This window comes from Drosophila erecta, unplaced genomic scaffold, assembly GCF_003286155.1.
Source record: "Drosophila erecta strain 14021-0224.00,06,07 unplaced genomic scaffold, DereRS2 tig00000152-arrow-arrow-pilon, whole genome shotgun sequence".
In the NCBI taxonomy this organism is placed as follows: domain Eukaryota; kingdom Metazoa; phylum Arthropoda; class Insecta; order Diptera; family Drosophilidae; genus Drosophila; species Drosophila erecta.
In genome coordinates, this window is record NW_020825211.1 from 640,671 (window position 1) to 659,917 (window position 19,247).

Genomic DNA, 19,247 nt, shown 5'->3' on the forward strand with positions numbered 1-19,247 from the left:
GACAAAGTCGGAGTTCAGATCTTCAGATGGCGCAGGCCGCGTGCGGGGTATTAAAGAGGCGTGGAAATCAAGATCCTCCAGATGATTTGCATTCGCAGTGGCTTCTGCTGCACTGGAAGCAATTCCTTGGAATTGGATTTTGTAAATTAGAAATATACATGGCTACAATTTGTGGAGGCAGTCTTCTGAGTTGCCTGTCTAAGATATAAAAACTAAATATAATAATATCAAATTTATAGATCGATGATATAATTATAAATATTTGAAAATATTTAGGATATTTTTCAGCATAGAATATGTATGTTTGCATATAAAAGAGCTAATATCGCCTTTAACTGAAATCTAATTAAAGTGATCGAATTGTGCACATGCCCAACAGTTACTTTTTGATGGCTTATCTGCATTTTGAGCAGTGTAGCTCGGCGTAATTGACCAAGTTATTCTGCGCTTGCTTGGCCCGGCTCCTTGGGGCAAATTGATTTTGCTTCGTGCCTCATCAGCAGCGACAATTGCCCTTGCGATGATCGCCATGATGATTGGGCTTCCTGGGCTTCTTGGGCTTTTCTTCGTGCGCGCACGTAGCAGCTTCCCCTCGTTCCCCGCGCTACCCTGACCCGTTTTCTGACCCTGACCCCCCTTGACATCCTGGCCCGCCGCCTCCGGTGGCTGCTGCTGTTGTCCCCCGACCGGCTACCGATGTTTTTTGCGGTTTCACACTTTGGTTAAGGTTCCTGCCCTTCGCACTCGCACTCGCGGTCAGCCGCCAGTCATTGGGTCACAGCCCGCAGGAAGATGGCCCAAAGTACCTATTTGCCAAATAAAGTCGACCTCAATACGCATTGCTAAATCATGCGAGGTATTGGCCTCTTCTCAATTGGATTTCTAACTGATCACAAAATATGGCTGGAGTTCTTTTTAATTACAAAAATTAGGTGTTATATACTACAAAACTATACTATATTTCTCGTTCAAGGAAAATGATTATTGACTGTGCAAAATAAGTGTTAGAACGAAAGGTGAAAACGCTCGCAAGATGGTCAGATTGTTTCTCTGAATACCCACGAAGTCATTCAGTATTCAACCTAGAAACGTTGCCTATGAACCCTATTTCATCACGAGTTTTGGATAGACGCACCGCAACAGAGTTTGCTTACGAAATGTGAATCTTTAATGAACAGCTTGGGGGCGGAAGGCCAAAGAAAGTTGACAATTGGTTTACTTAAACTATTACAAAAAAAGCGGCTGAAACTTAAAGCGAGTCCTATATGCGCCTACTTAATGTACTTGTCCATGAACTTTTTGTGAAAATCGGAGCGCAGGGCATCGTTGACGAAGTGCGTCTTCTTATCGGGCGCAGATCTGGCACAGTTCTTGAAGACCACATCATCGTCCCAGCGGCGCTTGATCTTTAGATCGCCGCCCAATCCAGAGGCACGTCCCGCTGCCGAAGCGGCAGTGCCGGGCTCATAGTTGATCAGCGGATTACCGGAGAGGATGTTCTCCATGCGGATGCGCTCGTCCTCCTGCTTCTTCTCCGACTCGCGACGCGCCGTCTCCTGCAGGCGCTCCTGCTTGATCTTCTGCAGCTCGGCCAGCAGGGCGGCATCATCGTCATCCGAATCGCTGTCCGAATCGGAGCTGTCGTTATCCAGCGGCTCATCGGCGTCCAGATTGGCGGCCTGCTGCTGTGCCTGCAACGCTTGCTGCTGCACTGCGTCCGGTTTGGCCCGCTTTGCGGCACTGCTGCCTCCACCGGCGTTGTTCGCCTCAATCGCCTTGCGCACAATGGAGGGCAGTGCCTTGCCTGACGACGCATTGGCTCCCGATCCAGAACGGGCCTCCCGTTCGCGCTCCTCCAGCTCCTTGCGGAAGTCGCGGTTGCGGATCTCCTCGCTGGTGCCCTGGCCCGTCTCCCTGCGGCAACACAAGTACGGATTAGACCAGGCATCGCTTATGCGCATTCATTGTAATCATTACCTGTATTTCAGTTTCGTGTGGCCTGGCAAATCGCGACTGGAGTACTGCTTGCTCAGGGCACTCAGATCCTTTTCGCCGCGACCGGAGCCTCCGCGGGCGGGATCGAAGGTCGGACGCGCTGCTGTGGTCATTTTCAACTAGCTAGTTCTACGTTTAATTGTTAAATTGTACAAAAATGTAATGAATTGTTCGATTGCGTGCTTTGTTTGATGTATCAACAATACCAACGCTCAGGCTACGGTCACACTGTCCGATAGGCTTTTCGGTGCACGCTTAGTATGGACTGCAACCGTAATATGTCTGCATGGGCACCACTGGCCCAACAGCTGGTCGCCCATGGGCAGCACTGTTCCGGTAAACACGCGCGGAGCACCGCCGTTTTATCCAACTAAATCCGCAGGAAAAGAACGCTTTTCGGCGACTTGGCTCGATTTCAGCTTGGACTAGCCGACCCCCTCCAACCCATCCCCCAGCGACGGCCATGCTGGCCAATCTGCGCTCCTGCAGCGGCCACCTGTTGCATCACAGCCTCCGGAATGCCAGAATTCCACGACAAAGCTGGGCGAGCATGAGCACGACAGCTGGAAAGGATCAGCCGGAGGAGGACAGCCTGACCATTGGCGATGTGAGCGTGCGACTGCGCAAGCCCAAGGATCCGCAACTGGTGCCGCAGCAATACGGTGAGCAAGGCCCTGCCGGGAGCTGGCTATCCGAGATCTCTGGCTAGTACAAAGGTCAACATAAAGATCTTGGCCTGCAGAACCACTACATCATTATATCATGACATTATATCATCTTTAAGAATTATCTGCATACATCAGTATAATGTATAATGTATTCTTATAATGAGACAAACCCAAAGATCCTTGCTTAAAAAGTCATGAATAACAATATTCATGGGTTAGATGTTTAATGGAACATCTAATGATTATAATTTGCATGCATGTATTTATGTTTTAGTACCAACTTTTAACTCTTGTATCCATCCAATTCCATAGTAAAATACGCCCCGGATGGCACCCTTCAGCTGTCGCAATCTGCATTGCACCACCTGCGCTGGATGCTGCAGAAGGATGCGCTGCGCCAGGACATGTTCCTACTGGGACAACCGGGTCCGCTGCGCCGCCAGCTGGCCATGCAGTTCCTGGAGCTGACGCAGCGCGAGGTGGAGTACGTGGCCCTGAGCAGGGACACCACCGAGAGCGATCTGAAGCAGCGACGTGAGATCCACGACAGGGCGGCCATCTTTCACGATCAGGGAGCCGTACGAGCGGCGCTCAATGGTCGGGTCCTGGTCCTCGATGGAGTGGAGCACGCGGAACGCAATGTGCTGCCCATACTAAATAATCTGCTGGAGAATCGCGAGATGCACCTGGAGAGCGGCAAGTTCCTGATGTCGCCGGAGCGTTACGACAAGCTCCTAGAGGTGTGTTACCAGTGTGCACGTTCCTACTCCCCAGATCCGTGCTAATCCCTACCCATTTTTCAGAAACACTCGCGGGAACAGCTGGACGAATGGGGCTTGCTACGCGTATCGGAACAATTTCGGGTAGTGGCCTTGGGTCTGCCCACCCACAAGTACAAGGGCACCCCACTGGATCCTCCGCTGCGCTCCCGCTTCCAGTCCCGCAACGTGACCACATATTCCTACGGCGAGCTTTACGAGGAACTGCAGCAGGAGGCGCCTTCTGTGCCCGGCGAGCAGCTAAAGCAGCTGCTCACATTCGCCTTGACCCTGCAGCAGGCGGATCCGGCGCTCCAATTGCCCGACTTTCCAATCCACAACCTAGCATTGGGTGTGCAGATGCTGGTAGGTGAACCTCTTAGCCTGCCGTGCAACATGCTTAATTGTTCGTGTTTTTCAGAAGGCTAATCCCTCGCTGAGTCTGCACGATGTCATCAGTCGCATTTATCCATACCAAGCCATGCTGAAGCCCGACCAGAAGAAGCGTGTCGAGGAGCTACTCAAGAAGCTGGATATCCAACTGGTTCCCAGTCCGAGCATTAAAAAAATCGAAAGTCAGTCCCAGGAAAACTCCCTGATCCACATAAAACTGGACGCACTGGAGCTAAATTTGGCTGGAGGTCAGACTCCTCCGGCATCTACCAACTTTGTGGACTTGCCGCATCAGAGGCAAGCTCTCGCCAGTCTGCTGCAAGCCTACGCTGTCGGGGATGTGTGCCTCGTTGGCGAGAAAGGTGTGGGCAAGCTGACCCTGACACAGGAACTCCTCCGCCTGCTCCAGCAAACCTCGGAGCCCATGATGCTGTACGAGGACATGACCAGCAGGGATATTGTCCAGCAGCGTATCACGAGTCCCCAAGGCGACACCGTGTGGAGGGACTCGCCGCTGGTGCGAGCTGCCAAGTCAGGATCCGTGGCGATTCTAAATGGACTGCATCGCCTGCACAAGAGCACCGCCAGCGTTTTGCAGCGGTGAGTTGGAAATGGCTTCTTTAATGTGATATATTATATAGAATATTTGCTATCCAGCCTCATCCACGATCGTGAACTGCAGCTGTGTGATGGCACCACTCTACTGGGAGCAAATCGCTATCAGGCACTGCTCCAGCAGGGATTCTCCAAGGAAGAGCTGACTAAGCTCGGTTTTCTACCCATGCATGAGTCCTTCCGCGTGGTGGCTTTGGCGGAACCACCGCGTCTTGGTGGCGGACAACCCAGCTGGCTGACACCCGAACTGCTCAGTCTGTTTCTCTACCAGGAACTGCGACCCTTGCGCCAGAGCGAGGAGGAGGAACTGCTGGCGCAGCTGTGTGGTGGAGTCCTACCAGCGGGCATGGAGCCACTGCTGAAACTGGCCCAGCTGTTGAGATCTTCACAGGATCCGCTGCTCCAGGGACTGGCGGGCACGCTCTCCACCCGGCAACTACTGAAATTGGCCCGACGTTTGGCAGCCTATCCGGAGAGTGAGCTCAGCGATGTGCACGAAATGCTGCAGAACACCTTCCTGGCCAGATTTATGCCGGCCCTGTCGAGGGGTGCCTTAGAACAGGCCATCCAACAGGTGGGCATCAAGCCGCGAGAGAGTAGGGCAAAAAGCAAGAGAAACCAAATAGCTGTGGAGGACAATTCGCTGCGGATCGGCTCCACACGCTGGCCACTGGGCAATCCTACTCAGGCGCAGCTATCCAAGGTGCCCCACACCTTGTTCTACGAGATGCCGCAGCATGTCCAGCTGCTGGAGCGTCTGCTGCAGGACTACCTCATCGGCGAGCACCTTCTTTTGGTTGGAAACCAGGGCGTTGGCAAGAATAAGCTTGTGGACCGCTTGCTGGAACTGATGCAGCGTCCTAGAGAGTACATCCAGCTGCATCGGGACACCACGGTGCACAGTCTGACGCTGCAAGCGACGCTAAAGGATGGCCAGGTCTCGTACGAGGACAGCGCCCTAGTCCAAGCTGTACGAACTGGTCATGTTCTTGTGGTGGACGAGGCGGATAAGGCGCCAGTGAATGTCACCTGCATACTGCGAACTCTGGTGGAGAGTGGCGAGATGGTGCTGGCCGATGGGCGGAGGATTGTGCCACCGGGAGAAGGCGGCAGGGTGCCCAACTCGATTGAAACCCATCCCGATTTCCGGCTAATAGTCCTAGCCAATCGTCCGGGTTTCCCCTTCTTGGGTAACGACTTCTTTGCCGCCCTGGGCGATGTCTTCAGCTGCCACGCCATCAGCAATCCGGATCCGGATTCCGAGATCTTCCTACTGCAACAGTATGGACCGAAGGTACCCATCAAAACGCTACGCACCCTGGTCAATGCCTTCGGTGAACTGCGAACTCTCGCTGACGAGGGAATGCTCAACTATCCATACTCCACCAGAGAAGTGGTGAGCATTGTAAAGCATCTGGAACGCTATCCGGAGGAGAACATGTCCGAGGTGGTGGGCAATGTGCTGGACTTCGATCGCTATCAACCAGAGGCACTGCAGCAGGTCACCCAAGTGCTGGCCAAGCACGGCATCGAATCCTACGCCGAGGAAGAGATCCAGGCCATAAGGAAGCAGAAGATTCTGCAGGCATCCGTGAATCGGCACAGTGGACTGGGCGTTTCCGGCCCAAAGTTCGGCAAGTTGGATCCCAAGAACGAGCCGCATGTCGGCGGCAACACGTGGGCTGGTGGCAGTGGTGGTCGTGACACCGCCGGACTGGGCGGCAAGGGTGGCCCGTTCCGCCTGGACAAGGGTCACAAGGTCCATCAGCTGAGCGACGAGGAGAAGGCCGATGTGCCCGAGGAGATCAAGCGGGCAGCACGCGAAATGAATCGCAAGGCATTCGAGGACAAGCTGAAGGAGATCAAGATGTCCGCCCACGACCACAAGCTGTATGCCCAGTTCAGCGAACCAAACCGCAAGCAGGTGCAGCAGCTGAAGGCCGTCCTGGAGGCCATGCAAACGAAGAGCAAGGAGCGCCAGTGGCAGAAGTACCAGACCCACGGTGATCTGGATGACACACGGCTGGTGGAGGGCATCACCGGCGAGAAGAACATCTATAGGCGACGGGCGGAGGCCAATCCCTGGGCGGATCATGTCCAGGAGAAGCCCAACCGACTCAAGCTGGTCGTGGATGTGTCGGGCTCGATGTACAGGTAAGTTTGATAGCGATATCCCTGGCATACCCATTTAATTGCTCATCTTCCAGGTTCAATGGTTACGATGGACGGCTGGACCGTCAGCTGGAGGCCGTGGTCATGGTGATGGAGGCCTTTGAGGGCTTCGAGAAGAAGATCGTCTACGACATAATCGGCCACAGCGGCGAGGGCTGGGAGATTCCGTTCGTGACCGCGGGCAGCCCGCCGAAGAACGATAAGGAGCGATTTGAGGCCATTCGGATGATGCACGCCCATTCACAGTTCTGCTGGTCCGGCGACTCCACGGTGAAGGCGGCGCGGGAGGCCTGTTCCACGCTGGGCGCGGAGCAGGACTACGACAACGCCATCGTCGTGGTTCTCAGCGATGCCAATCTGCAGCGCTACGGCATCGCTCCCAAGGATCTGGCTGTGGCCCTCAAACGGGGCGAGCCGAAGGTCAAGGGCTATGCCATCTTCATTGGCAGTCTGGCCGAGGAGGCGGATGAGTAAGTATGACTCGGAGTACACTCCATAGCTTTAAAGTGCAAGGAGCACTCCTATATTCTAGCCTTTGTAACCGTCCTTACACTTTTCATCTTTTCCAGAATCAATGCGGAAATGCCGGCTGGTCAGAGCTTTGTGTGCATGGACCTCACCAAGCTACCTCACATTCTGCAGCAGATCTTCACCTCCTCGCTGCTTTAGTGCAATTTCTAGGATTAGGTTTATGTTGAACACAGTGTTGATAATTCCAATTGTAGTTAAGCCCAAATTGAGTCTATAATAAATCTATATTTTTGTCCAACAAATCGTTTCCATTTACTCCATGGACATCTATATTTTGGGGTTTTGGAAAGAAGTGTACAAGATAAGCGATTTGGTTTTGCATTTTTATATGTATTGTTTATTAATTGCCTTGCTGTTTATGCTTGCTATTTGATTACTTGTCATATAATTTACAAATTACATAAGTATTCAATACAAAAAAAAAAAAAAAAACAATTTAGAACTCGAGGATTTCTCTGGCAGGGATTACTCGCATTCTGACGGGGATTACGGGAGCGGGTATACAAAAAATAAACAATTCGTGGTTTTACATTAATTAAATTTGGTATAAAAATCTAAAACAATTTCATTCCATTCTCGTTCACATTACGTTTTACATTACACAATTTGTTTTTAATGATTTTTCTTCTTTTGTTTTTTTTTTGTTTGTATATGCATTTCTGTATTTATATTAAATATTGTTGCAAATTCATGAATTAATGTGTTAGCAAAAAAACGCTTAAATATACGTGTGTATAATATATACTCTTGATCCGTTAAATAAGGTGTGCGAAATTCGTGACGGGAACAGCCATATATGTAAGTATATGTAAGTTAGCCACCAAAATCCTTGCAACTGGAAGTTCATATTCATATTCGATAGATTGAAGTTCTAATAAAAAACGGAAGGAACTGCCTGCTCCAGACACTTACGTCGCGCACCTTACTGCATAGTCTATACAAGTTTGATCCTTGCACAATTCTCATGATCTATGTGGCCAGGGAAGAGGGTCGGATTCGGATTGGGGATTGATCGCCTTACACATGTATAATTCTCTCTCTCTGTATCTCTGTCGTTCGATAGATCGCGCGAGTGTCGTGTATATATAGCTAACTTCCTTACAGATATTATCGCTTGAAATTTGCCATTTGCATTAATGAGGAATAAAACAATCGAGCCAAACATGCCATCGCATTGATCCAAGAACACACACACTTGGCGAACACACTTGAAAAGGGGCAACGGGGTTCGGTAGTATAAAAGCTAAGTTCACTTAAAAACATAACAACAAAGTTGGGCCTATAGAGGCAAGCAGGCCTACCCACACACGCAGTTGGTAGTCTCGAACCGAAGAATTCGCATGCGTTCTTACACTTATGTACAGGAAAGTTAAAACTGATTTAAAGTGGACGACATTCAAGTTACACGGACCGAAAATCGCGGTTCCAGATTAGGGCTCTCTTACGAATTCTAAGTAAATGAGGGGGAAAAAAGGGAAAAACCATTAAATCTCGTCTGGGAGTAGTTGACGAGCCGGGTACAGTGCGTTTCGGGGCTGTAGGCGAAGAGATGTGAACGTGAAAATGCCATTTCGTTCTAATGTCATTTCCTGAGCACGAAACTATGTGGGTTGAATGACTTCGAATGAAACCTTAGGTTGCTGAAGGGGCATGAAGAGGCTGGGATTGCAACAAGCACATACAGCCTCGCAACGCACTGTACTGGGCGGCGACGTAACCCTTCGCTTCACTGGACTGCGGAATGGAGAGGAGGGAGGTAGTTCTTACAAAACGGGCCTCTATTTACAGATAATGATGGATTAGGAGTTGCTCCGTACAACCCGCAGCAAAGACATATGACATGCCGTCCAGATCCTGGAGGACTGTCGTGGACTGGACACTATCTAAATTCGCCAACGCATTATATAATCTCTGGATACTTAGCACAAATCGCTTCCTCCTCCGTCTCCCTCCACCTTCTTCACCTATGTACACAAATGACAAAGTTCTCTGCACCTGGGCCCTGACGTAGCATATCCTATATACAATATATGGCATAAATAGATATAAATTTATAAAGACTAATGTTAAACACACACATTACAGACGCACACAGACAGCCACACGCACACAAACACGTACAAATTTTGGCGATTTCATGTTGATTGCAAAAGGTTTCCATATATGTGTGTACTATATGTATAATAGATATAGCAGATCGGCAGGGTGAATACAGTGCGTGGCATTAGCTCGGGGAATTTCTGCGCAGCTTTCTTTCGCCAATTACTATTCCTGCACCCATGAAACGCACTGTATCTGTATCCACATGCTCGTTTTTAATTTATCTCATATTCTCAACTCTATCTCCACTCTATTTTCTCGTTATCGATCATATATAGAAAGCATTTAACGCATAAATAATTTCTTTCGATATCCGATCGTGTAAAACGTTTTCCAAAGTGCATTCAAAAATTAAAATCATAATAACAAAGCGTAAAAATTACATAATAAAATTACTTAAAATTTAGCTTAGCTGCTACAACTGCAGCGCAACTTATATACACACACATCTGGTGTAAATAGCTCTGGTTAGATAGATACACCCTTACATGCTCAACGTTCAAATCATTCGGTAAAAAAGACACGGGCTAGTTGCCTTTCCTAAAAGAAGGTTGAAAATTTGCGTTTGTTCTGGTTCTGGTTCTGAATCTGGTTGTGGTTGTGGATGTTCTGGTGCGGATGTTGGTGATGCTGCGGCTGCTGATACTGCTGCTGCTGCTGCAGCTGCTGCTGCTGCTGCTGCTGCTGCTGCTGGTGATAATGATGGTGGTGCTGATGACTATTGGCTCCTACTCCATTGCTTATCGGTTTCAGGGGCAAGACAGGAACACAGGCATAGGCAGCCGGCTCCAGTTGGGCATTGTAAAAGTGCCCCTGTGGCTGTGGACCGGCGATGGCAACTGGAGCAACTGCAGCAGCTGGAGCAGCGACTGCTGTCCCCGGAGCTTGGCTGGCGGGTGGCATCAGGAGCACGGGCACCACCACGGGTTATACGGAGATCTCGTAGTTCATGTCGTAGATGCTGGCTCTATCCGGAGTGCCCGAATTGGAGGCGTTGTTCTGCATTAGGTGACCAGCAGCGCCACCGCCGCCCGCCTGCTGATTGTTTCCCACCGCCCCGCTGCCGGGAATTCCGCCGTTTTGCTGCTGTTCCAGTGACTGCATCTCCATGGAGTCGGCCATCTCCAGCGCTCGCACAAAGCTCATGGGCCGCGTGGGCGTCTGCTTCCGCTTGATTTGTGGCGAGGGCTGCGTCTGCAGATTGCCGCCTCCCTGATTTCCCAGCGGATTGGGCGGGAATACGGCCACTCCGCCGCGCAATGCCGGCTGATAGCCACCGCCCCCAGTGGCGGGATTACTGGCCGTCACGCTGGCCAAGCTGCCACTGCTGCCGGCTGCGCCAGCCGCTCCTCCGCCTCCGTAGCGCAGTATATAGCTCTGGCCAGCGCCGGACACCTGTGGCATGGTGGTGGGACTCGTCGGATTGGAGCGATGATATGAGGCTGCAGCTGCTGCTGCTGCTGCCGCAGCCGCCGCCGCCTGTTGTTGCTGTTGCTGCTGGATGGTGTAGTCCTGGAGTCGAGAGTGCGTCATTATCAGCGGATGGGCTCCTCCGCCCGCCGTTATGTACTGGGCATGCGGCATCACTCCGGCGGCGGCACCGCTGCTGGACAGCGTGCCCGCACTGCTGCCAATCCCGCTGCTGACCACCTGTTGTGCCTGCTGCTGCTGCTGCTGTCCGGCGTTGCTAGTGAATCCCGGCGACGTATCCTTCCACATGTAAACGCCACGCTGCGGACTGCCGGCCAGCTCCCGTATGTTATCCACCGTATTGTTGGACCTCGCGTAGGACAACTCTCCGCCGGCAACGCCACCTCCGGCGCCCTGGCGCACCAGTTCGCCCTCGGAGAGGAAGCGCCTCTGTGGACTGCCCCCGTACGCTGCCTGCGCCAGAGCGGCGTGTTGCGGATGTGCCGCATGTACCGCCGCCTGTTGCTGCTGCTGCAGAGCTGTGGATGCATATGGATTTCAGTTGGCACTCGAAATAAAGCTGCTGCTACCACTCACCTTGCTGCTGCTGCTGGTGCTGCATGAGGACACGCTGCTGCTGCAGGAGCAGTTGTTGCTGCTGCTGCTGGATGCTGGGCGCCTGCGGGTGTTGCGGCGGCAGGCCGGTGGTGTACTCGTAATAGGCCGCTGCTGCTGCCGCCGCAGCAGCCTGCTGTTGCTGCTGCTGCTGCTGCGCCACTGCCTGTGCGTTTAGTCCGATGAAATCGGGGCGTCGCGGTTGGGTGGGCGTGCCCGGGTTAGATCTGTGGGGGGACACACGAAATCCGAAAATTAGTCCAGCACTGGCTAGTTACTTTGAAACAAACTTAGTGGTAGTAAAGCATGCTGAGAGCGCGAGCACAAAAGCTGCTGCAGAGTTAACGTCTGGATGTTAAAACTTAACTTCTCGGTTAACTGACGGTTAGGAAAACGATCGATGTTAGCGATCGATGATCGTGGAACAGATATATAGTGGGTGTGCTGATCCGATCTGATGTGGGTGACATAATGGCCTTAAACAGGGATTAAAACAACAGCTTGGTGTTAAGGTCGTTTAGTTATTGGCACACAGAAATGTTTGCAGCCTGTTCCAGTTAAGTCCATATGCTTTTTAGTGCCCTACAATCCAATGGGGTGTAAGTATATCAAACACTACTGTTTTAATAAATGAAATTTGTTGAAGCAAGATTGTACTTTAATTGAGAAGCCACCAGGTTAACTAGTGCGGTGGATAGGCGAAGAATCTTCGGCGCACCGGTGACTAGAATTATCGCAGCGCTTGATTATGGCGTCCCCGCTTGGCTGCACTGCCTCCGCCTCCGGCACCGGCCAGTCCCATGGTGATGGTGCCCAGGAGCCCACTGTTTGCCACCCGCTGGACAAACACAACCACTGTGCGCGGCACATCCGATCGCACCACCTGCACCACCAGGTGCAGCAGATTGACCACACAGTAGAGCAGACTGCAGATGAGGATCAGCGGCGCCAAGATCAGTTTGGTCTGCACTGAGTACCGGGTGGTGTCCTCCAAGTCGAAGAACTCCCACAGATTGGCGTTGCCCAGAAAGCGTTTACGTAGTCCAATCGCCTGGTTCTTCAGCCAGCTGAAGTACCAGCACAGGAAGAAGAGGGCTTGGGAGGCCACGCAGCCGAGTACCAATCCGGTCAGAGTGATGTAGTCCATCTTGGAGGACGCTCCATCCCTGGTGGACGTTTGAGCCAGTCCGCTTCCATAGGCCTTAAGCAGGGTCTGGGCCAACATCCAGCTCTGCTGAGAGGTCAGGTCACACTGATCCGGGGATGACGTCCTCTCACTCAATTCCATCGAATGCTGCCTGCGACGATGCTTCTTCTCCCACCTGAGGGCTTCTCGATCCTGCACTAGTCCTGTAGCGTCCTTCCGCTCCACCTTCTTGTCGTGCCCTTCGACTTGGATGGAAAACTGGGAGGATGACCTTTTCGCTGCGGCTTTTGTCTGCGGGAAGTCCACCTCGCTTCTCCTGGGCATGCGCACCCCACCGTTCATCAGCAGGGCTCTGTCACCCAAACTCACATGCTTGGGCAAGACTCCGCTTCGATTCGGCCGCGATGTGCCACCATCTCCGCCGGCTGACTCAACGATGGATTTGGCATTCAGCGAGTGGCTGGAGTGGCCACCAGGCTTCTTCTCCTGGGAGCCACCACCTCCTCCTCCACCTGCCCTGAGCCTCGAGAGCTGCACCTGCGGCGCGGGCGGCGGTGGCGGCAATGGTAGCAGTCCATTCATCTCGTACTGCAGGCCATTGAAACTGAATTGGCGTCGAGATCGCAACTGTGGTGCGGTGGCCACCGAAATGGGCAGCGTTTTGTCCAGCAGATTCAGGGATCTTCGGTGGTTAGAGTCCTGACGCTGTGCCATGTTCATAGTGGCTTCGCTCCGCAATCTTCTATCAACTCTATGAATTTTTGGATGGCTCTCGATTCCCCTAGACGTTTTTGGTATCTGCCTAATTTTCTTCAGACTTCCCAGATTACAATAAATTTCTTCTGATTTATATTTGATTCGAACTCATGAGTTTACCTTACTTTTTGGAACTTAGAGGAAGACAATTAGAGAGCCGAGTGCCGAAAAAGAAGAAAAGGTATACTACAAATTTTTCTGGAATTCGCTCCAATATCGAATGTTTTTCAGAGAGCTAGATTCCGATTTCCGACCTAAGTGTACAATACCTTGTGTATAGAGCTTATTTTTGACAACTTTCAATTCAAAGGTCACTTGGATAGGTTAAGCCTACGATTAAATATGCCTTTCAGTCGAATATCTACATCTTGCTCTCTGATAAATATTTCCGCAATTACTTTCATGCCCATTATGAATTGAAAGTTAAAGACAGATCAGAAAATTAGTTACGAGTTACTTAAACGATAAGTAGACCATAGACCGCAGAAGATATCCATACTTCAATCGAAAGGAGTACTTAGACGAAAGCCACAAAAAACAGGGGAAAATGTCGAAGAATGTAGTCAGGTGGAATAAGAATACCGGAACCGAGGGTTAAATGCGAATATGAGGGGGTGAGAGAGGGTTAAAGGCGGACGCAAACGAAAACGGCAACCATAATGAACGGAAACGGAAACGAAAGTATGAAAGCGAAAACGGAACGGAACGAAAGAAACGAAACGAAAAAAAGAAAGTAAAACTCACCTCGCGCGGCAGAAAGAAAGTAGAAGTAGGTGCTTAGTAGAAGTAGGTCTACGGATAACGATTTATCGGATCGGATCTGATCGGATTACAGGGTGCACTTGCAGAGTGGTTCGCGAGTGGTTCGAGTGGTTCAAGTGGTTGCCAGTGGATCAGTGGTTCGGGTGAAGGTTGAAAGAAGAGCGAAGAACGAGCGGAAGAAAGAAAGGACGACGACAAAGTGGTTTTATCTCAGATGTGCAAAACGGTTCACAACGGCTTAGAACGGTTCGGTTTTTGGTTCAATTTCCGGTTCAGTTAACTTTTCTCTTGTTCCCCTCTGTATTTCGATATCATTTGATCCTTTTTCAGGCTTAACTTACAGACCTCTTTGCTTATTTAGTATTGTTTTGTTTTTCTTTTCTTTTATTATTTATTCTCTCTCTTTTAATAAACTTATAGGGTATTCGTATTTTTAGGTATTATTTTTATTTCTTGGGTTCTTTCGGTTGTTTCTTGTTGGACTTCTTTGTTTTGGTTTTTTTCTTTAAGCTAAGCCTAGGAATTAGTACTGTTCTCAGAATTTGAGTATTGACTACATCGACCAAATCAATAGATCACGAGAAAAAAGAAAAGGAAAAAGTGGGAAAAAATAATTAATTAGTTCATAAGATGGGAGTAAAAAGGAGCCGGCTGCGAAATGAGTGGTAAATAACCAATTTGATGAGCGGTACGCATAGGTGCAACAGATATAAACATAGATATAGAGGGGGTTATTGACCCACAGGGCATCTCTTTCTTTTTCGCCCTCTATATCCATCTCGTTTCTTTCTACTCATAAGAGTGCGAAAGGGAAGGCGCCAGAGGGAATTATCCTAGTTTACAGATATTATTCCCAGCAAATAGCTACATACATATATGTACATACTTAGTTTTTAATTTTGTAATGAGTTGTTTGGACTGACACGCCTACAAGAAACCTGCATAGGCGGAAAGCTTATAAAGCAAATAAACAAACTAACGGTAAAGCTAAACCTTGAGGCATCGGCTTATCAGAAGCGTTTAAACTAAACACACACTACTACACCTACACGAGAACTTGCTCACACACGAATAGCTTAACCCTATAAAATACTTAAGATGTACATTACTAACTAGCATCGAATAAAAATAACTTTGTAATAACATTCTAAGATTTAAGAATCTAGAATATACTGTTAAATATAATACTGAACATTTTAAAGCAGGAAAAAGTAAAATGTAAGGTATTCTTTTGGCGAAAAACTAAAGAGCAATCAATTAAGTAAGCTAGTGGTATTTAAAACAAAGTATTTTTTAACTTTTGGAATTTCCAACTGAGCTTGAGCTTTAAATGGCCAGTTGGCTGAGAAGGGGTTAAGCTATAAAAGCACGAATAACAGCGAATAACAGACAACAACAACAACAACAACAGCGGGGGGCGGGGCGGGGGTTCAACTCGGTGGGTGGGAATCGGGGACCATGAAAACATATGGCGCATAATTGGATCTGGAGGCGCACACTCACCTTCGCACTGGACTCGCCATCACGAGGGGCGTGGCCACGCCCAGCGGCTTGATCCGCTGCTGCATTGTGGGCGTGGCCGTGGTCGTCGCGCTGCGTTGATTTTGTGCTGCCACCGCCGCCGCCGCCGCTGCCGCCGCCAGCGCCTGCTGTTGTTGCTGCTGCGGTCCATTCACGCCGACGCCATAGCCAACGGGATGGTCCGGCGACAGGGCGTCGCTAGTGTAGCCCCGCTGCGGATCCAGACCCCTGCGGATACAGACGAGATTAGGTGGTCAGCATCCTTGGCTCTGTGCACATGTGCTGGATGCATCGAGTGGCTTTGCAAATTTGGGAAAACTATGTAATGCAAGCTCGAAACGAGAGGGATATAATCCAATCTTGGCATTAAGTGCATAACCTGCGAGTATGCCCCACACACAATTACCCGTTTTCGTTATGCAGTAACGTTTGTGTTGAGTGAAATAGTTGCAAGCAAATAGTTCAGTGCAACGAGTCGTATACGCAACATATTTCCATGGTTTAAGTGTGTATATCTGTATTTCGTTTCCCATGGCTACTTGAACATTGACAGCCACTAGTGATTATTTCCAAAACAAGCACAAGCATATTTATATTTAGTCCACCTTGTTGGGGAGCATTCATTTACTTTTGGGTGTGGGGTGCATGTAATGAGTGCACCATCAACTACGCCAATCGGAAATGCACCGACAACAAAATTCACTTCATTATGAAGCTACAGAGATATTGAGTAGTACGATAAGTACAAAACCTTGTCAATTTGCTTTGAGTTCAAATGCCTAATAAAGACTCTTCCAGCTGCGAAGCTAGCTTCTTTTCTTGCAGTGCAAACTCCTTCTAATGGCTATGGCTAATTAGCTCACCTGGGTCTCGCGTGCGGACTGTGACGCGGATGGTAGAGACGCATGTGGCGCGGCGAGTCCCCGCCGCCGCCTCCTCCTCCGCCGCCCGTGGAAACGCTGCCGTTCAGACCGCCGGCGTCGCTCACCTGCGGCAGATAGAAGCTGCTGGAGTTGTGCCGCTGCAGCGGAGGCGTCGGTTCGCAGTCCTGGCTCTGGGAGGCGGGCGGCGGCTCCAGGTCGGTGTCGGAGCACTCTCGTCCGGGCGAAAGCTGCGATGTCGTAGATCAGAGGATTAGTTTTGGACTAGAAAGGCTTTGGAGAACAGGCGAAAAACAGATGAGATCGACACAGACTTAGGCCTACATTTAGTTGCGATCATTTCCAAAATAAAAAAAAAAAAAAAAATTATAATAATAATAATATATAGGTATATAATGGAAACACTGAACAATGGAAAGTAGAGAAAAACTGGACTGGTTAAAGTTTCATTTTCACACATTTCAATTGGGTTTCGATTAAGAAAAGTTTAACGAACTGTAGGATTTAAACACGCATAGTCACATTTAATAGATTTAACAGATGCACACAGAACTGTGTTCTTTTGGGAATGATTATTTTAAAGAGTATTATTAAATTCGAAATAGTAATAAATCCTGTGAAAATGAAAACCGTTACGGATATCGAAACCAATAAAAAGTACATGAAATGAATCAAAACCATGGAACTGAGAAGGTTTCGTAATTTGTTTGGTTCGAGGAAGGAGGAAGGAGGAACGTGGACCGTGGGGTGAGGTGGAGTGGAGTGGGTGGTGTGCCTCCTCCTTCTGGCCCCTCGCCCCCTGCTATAACTTAGTGTAGTTAAACGCATACTGTGGCCTAAGTGGAAAGCCCAAAGTGGAAATACTTTCCGCAGCATAATTAACTTCACAATCTGGAGACGGCAGGAAAAAGTGTGGAAAAGTCAGAGATTAAGGAGAGGAAAACTGGTGAAAGCACTGCGTAACGACATCAATTTTTCAAAACGAAAGAGAAAGTTTCTTATCGACGAATTGGAGTTTCAGTTGAAGACTATTATCCTGATAATTAAAACGGATTTACTGTTTAAATATGCAAAATTAAATAAATGCTTACTGAAATGGCAAATTTATCTGTGCAAAAATACTAATATAATATATTTTTTCCATAATTTGTAATCATTCGAATTGGTTTTTTGTGTGGCAGACAGGTGGAGAGAAAGGGAAAACTGGACAGATGAAGAAAATAGTACGGAGTATGGGTGGAAAACCAGAGAGGAAATTATAATAATGGGACAATAAATTAAAATCAATGATTTTCCAGGGCAAGTCAATATCAATCGGTAAATAATGGATTCGTAAAAAAAGAATTCAATTTTTTTGTTGAGTTTTTAATATCGTTTTTAAAGTCTTTTACCTTTCTCGGTGCTTGCAGTAAGTGTAGTTTTTTGGTTTTGTTTTCTTTTGCTTTTGCTGGTTTATTTGGAGATGCGACCAATTCTTTTCGATATAAGTATGTATGCTATATACTGCTATATATATATACTGATATAACGACAGCTCTGGGCGGCATATACAAACGGAAAACGAACGGGGTTAAGGTGCCCAGCAAAGTGAAAAACGAGTCAACTAAATAGCAATAATAGTGGGAAATGCAGCGCAATTCATAGCGGAAAATTCAGCAACTCAAAACGCCAACTAAGGAAATCCAGCCGTATGCATGCAAAGTGGGGTTAATGCGGAGATAATTCCAGAAAATTCCAGAAAGGGGGAAACTAAGGTGGGGGAAAACTAGGAGAGACAGAAGTGGTGACATACAAACCGCTCCGGTGAGTCCGAAGTCTCTGATTTTAGATGGAAAATTATTAAACCCTCCACTTTTCTCAGTTGATTCTCTTCTGAAAACTTAATCTGCAACGAAGTTATTTTTAATTGGTCTTTGCCCAACTTCTAGAATAACCAAAAGGACGCAGGGAGTGCGTGTTTGATCATCCTTTTGGTTTCGCAATTATTGATTATTTAAAATAGGCTTAAAATCTTACGGACGGACTTGAAGCACAATCCAATATTTAAATAACTTTAAATAACAAATTCTTATAAAGCAATAAAACACACACTTTAGTTGGGCTCTCTAAAAGCTTATCAAGGAAAGGTGTTCAAATCTATTTATGGGCACACAATTATATACAGTGACACAGATACATTTTCCCCTGCTACGCGAGTGTTCGTCTGCCGGGGCTTTCACTGTATTTTTTATGAGATGTCAAGGACAGTGGAAGGCAATTACGATGGAGGGGTGACGAAAAGGGGGGGAAATGGAAAAGTTTTGAGTGGGTGGCGTTGCTTTCCCTAAATGGTTGTGCATCATTTGGTTTGCTTGTCCTTCAATTAAACGGGCGTGGCACTAACTAACTAACTTACTAACATTCCGTCTTGTTGTTTCATTTCATTTTCTTATTCTTTTTTTGTTCTTTTGCCAGGAAAAGCGGGAAAATAATGATAGTAAATGCAGCCGAGGGAGAAGAAGATGTTGAAGCGGCAGCCAAAAAGTTTTGCAGTGCAGAGGAGAAGCGTGTGGGAAATGGGATTGAAGGATGTGCTGTGGAGCAGCTGGGAAAAGCGGAAAAACTTTTATTCGCCCACGCAGAGAACGGATGAAAACAACAAGAACAACAACACAAAGATACTTCACAGATTTCTCCGCTATATAAAGATCTCAACATACATATATATGTATAGATATACATATGTGTAGATGGGAGGCATACATATGTATGTTTATATTTATATCGATTTTGTAGTTAATTAGTCAAAGCATTAAGCGGGTGACGGGGGCGTTTTTGGGGTGGGCGGGGCTAGGGGTTATTAGGGGATTACAGCAAATGATAAATCAACGAAATGAGCAAAGGAAAAATGTGGAAACAGAAACCAGAGGAACCGAAAAGTAAG

General features: G+C 48.4%; 4 protein-coding genes across 9 annotated transcripts in view; 1 reads left to right on the forward strand and 3 right to left on the reverse strand.

Moving 5' to 3' along the window:
* Window positions 1-1,142: 1,142 nt before the first annotated feature.
* On the reverse strand, window positions 1,143-2,250 carry LOC6549809 (protein CWC15 homolog). The gene is made up of 2 exons (XM_001977296.3): window positions 1,978-2,250; window positions 1,143-1,914 (listed from the first exon to the last, which is right to left on the reverse strand). Exons 1-2 carry the CDS (start codon window positions 2,106-2,108, stop codon window positions 1,272-1,274), a joined length of 774 nt encoding a protein of 257 aa, XP_001977332.1. The 5' UTR covers window positions 2,109-2,250; the 3' UTR covers window positions 1,143-1,271.
* A 7-nt stretch (window positions 2,251-2,257) lies between these two features.
* Window positions 2,258-7,370, forward strand: LOC6549808 (von Willebrand factor A domain-containing protein 8). Its single transcript, XM_001977295.3, has 7 exons — window positions 2,258-2,657; window positions 2,976-3,403; window positions 3,467-3,787; window positions 3,843-4,414; window positions 4,472-6,583; window positions 6,637-7,071; window positions 7,171-7,370. The coding sequence occupies exons 1-7, from the start codon at window positions 2,459-2,461 to the stop codon at window positions 7,268-7,270; spliced, it is 4,167 nt and encodes a 1,388-aa protein (XP_001977331.1). The 5' UTR covers window positions 2,258-2,458; the 3' UTR covers window positions 7,271-7,370.
* A 2,056-nt stretch (window positions 7,371-9,426) lies between these two features.
* LOC6549806 (neurogenic protein mastermind) overlaps window positions 9,427-19,247 on the reverse strand; it is a 29,206-nt gene continuing 19,385 nt past the window's right edge. For 3 of the 6 annotated variants that reach the window (XM_026982624.1, XM_026982623.1, XM_001977293.3), the window contains exons 8-11: window positions 16,307-16,554; window positions 15,426-15,671; window positions 11,240-11,484; window positions 9,427-11,181 (exon numbers count right to left, since the gene is read on the reverse strand). In XM_026982624.1, the coding sequence (XP_026838425.1) occupies window positions 10,160-11,181; window positions 11,240-11,484; window positions 15,426-15,671; window positions 16,307-16,554 (1,761 nt within the window). In that variant the 3' untranslated portion in view covers window positions 9,427-10,159. Of the gene's footprint in view, window positions 11,182-11,239; window positions 11,485-13,904; window positions 14,476-15,425; window positions 15,672-16,306; window positions 16,555-19,247 lie in introns of those variants that run through there. The other 3 variants (XR_003408097.1, XR_003408098.1, XM_026982625.1) reach the window with 2 other exon arrangements.
* On the reverse strand, window positions 11,894-13,695 carry LOC26526790. The gene has a single exon (XM_015155995.2). The coding sequence runs from the start codon at window positions 13,122-13,124 to the stop codon at window positions 11,988-11,990; it is 1,137 nt and encodes a 378-aa protein (XP_015011481.1). The 5' UTR covers window positions 13,125-13,695; the 3' UTR covers window positions 11,894-11,987.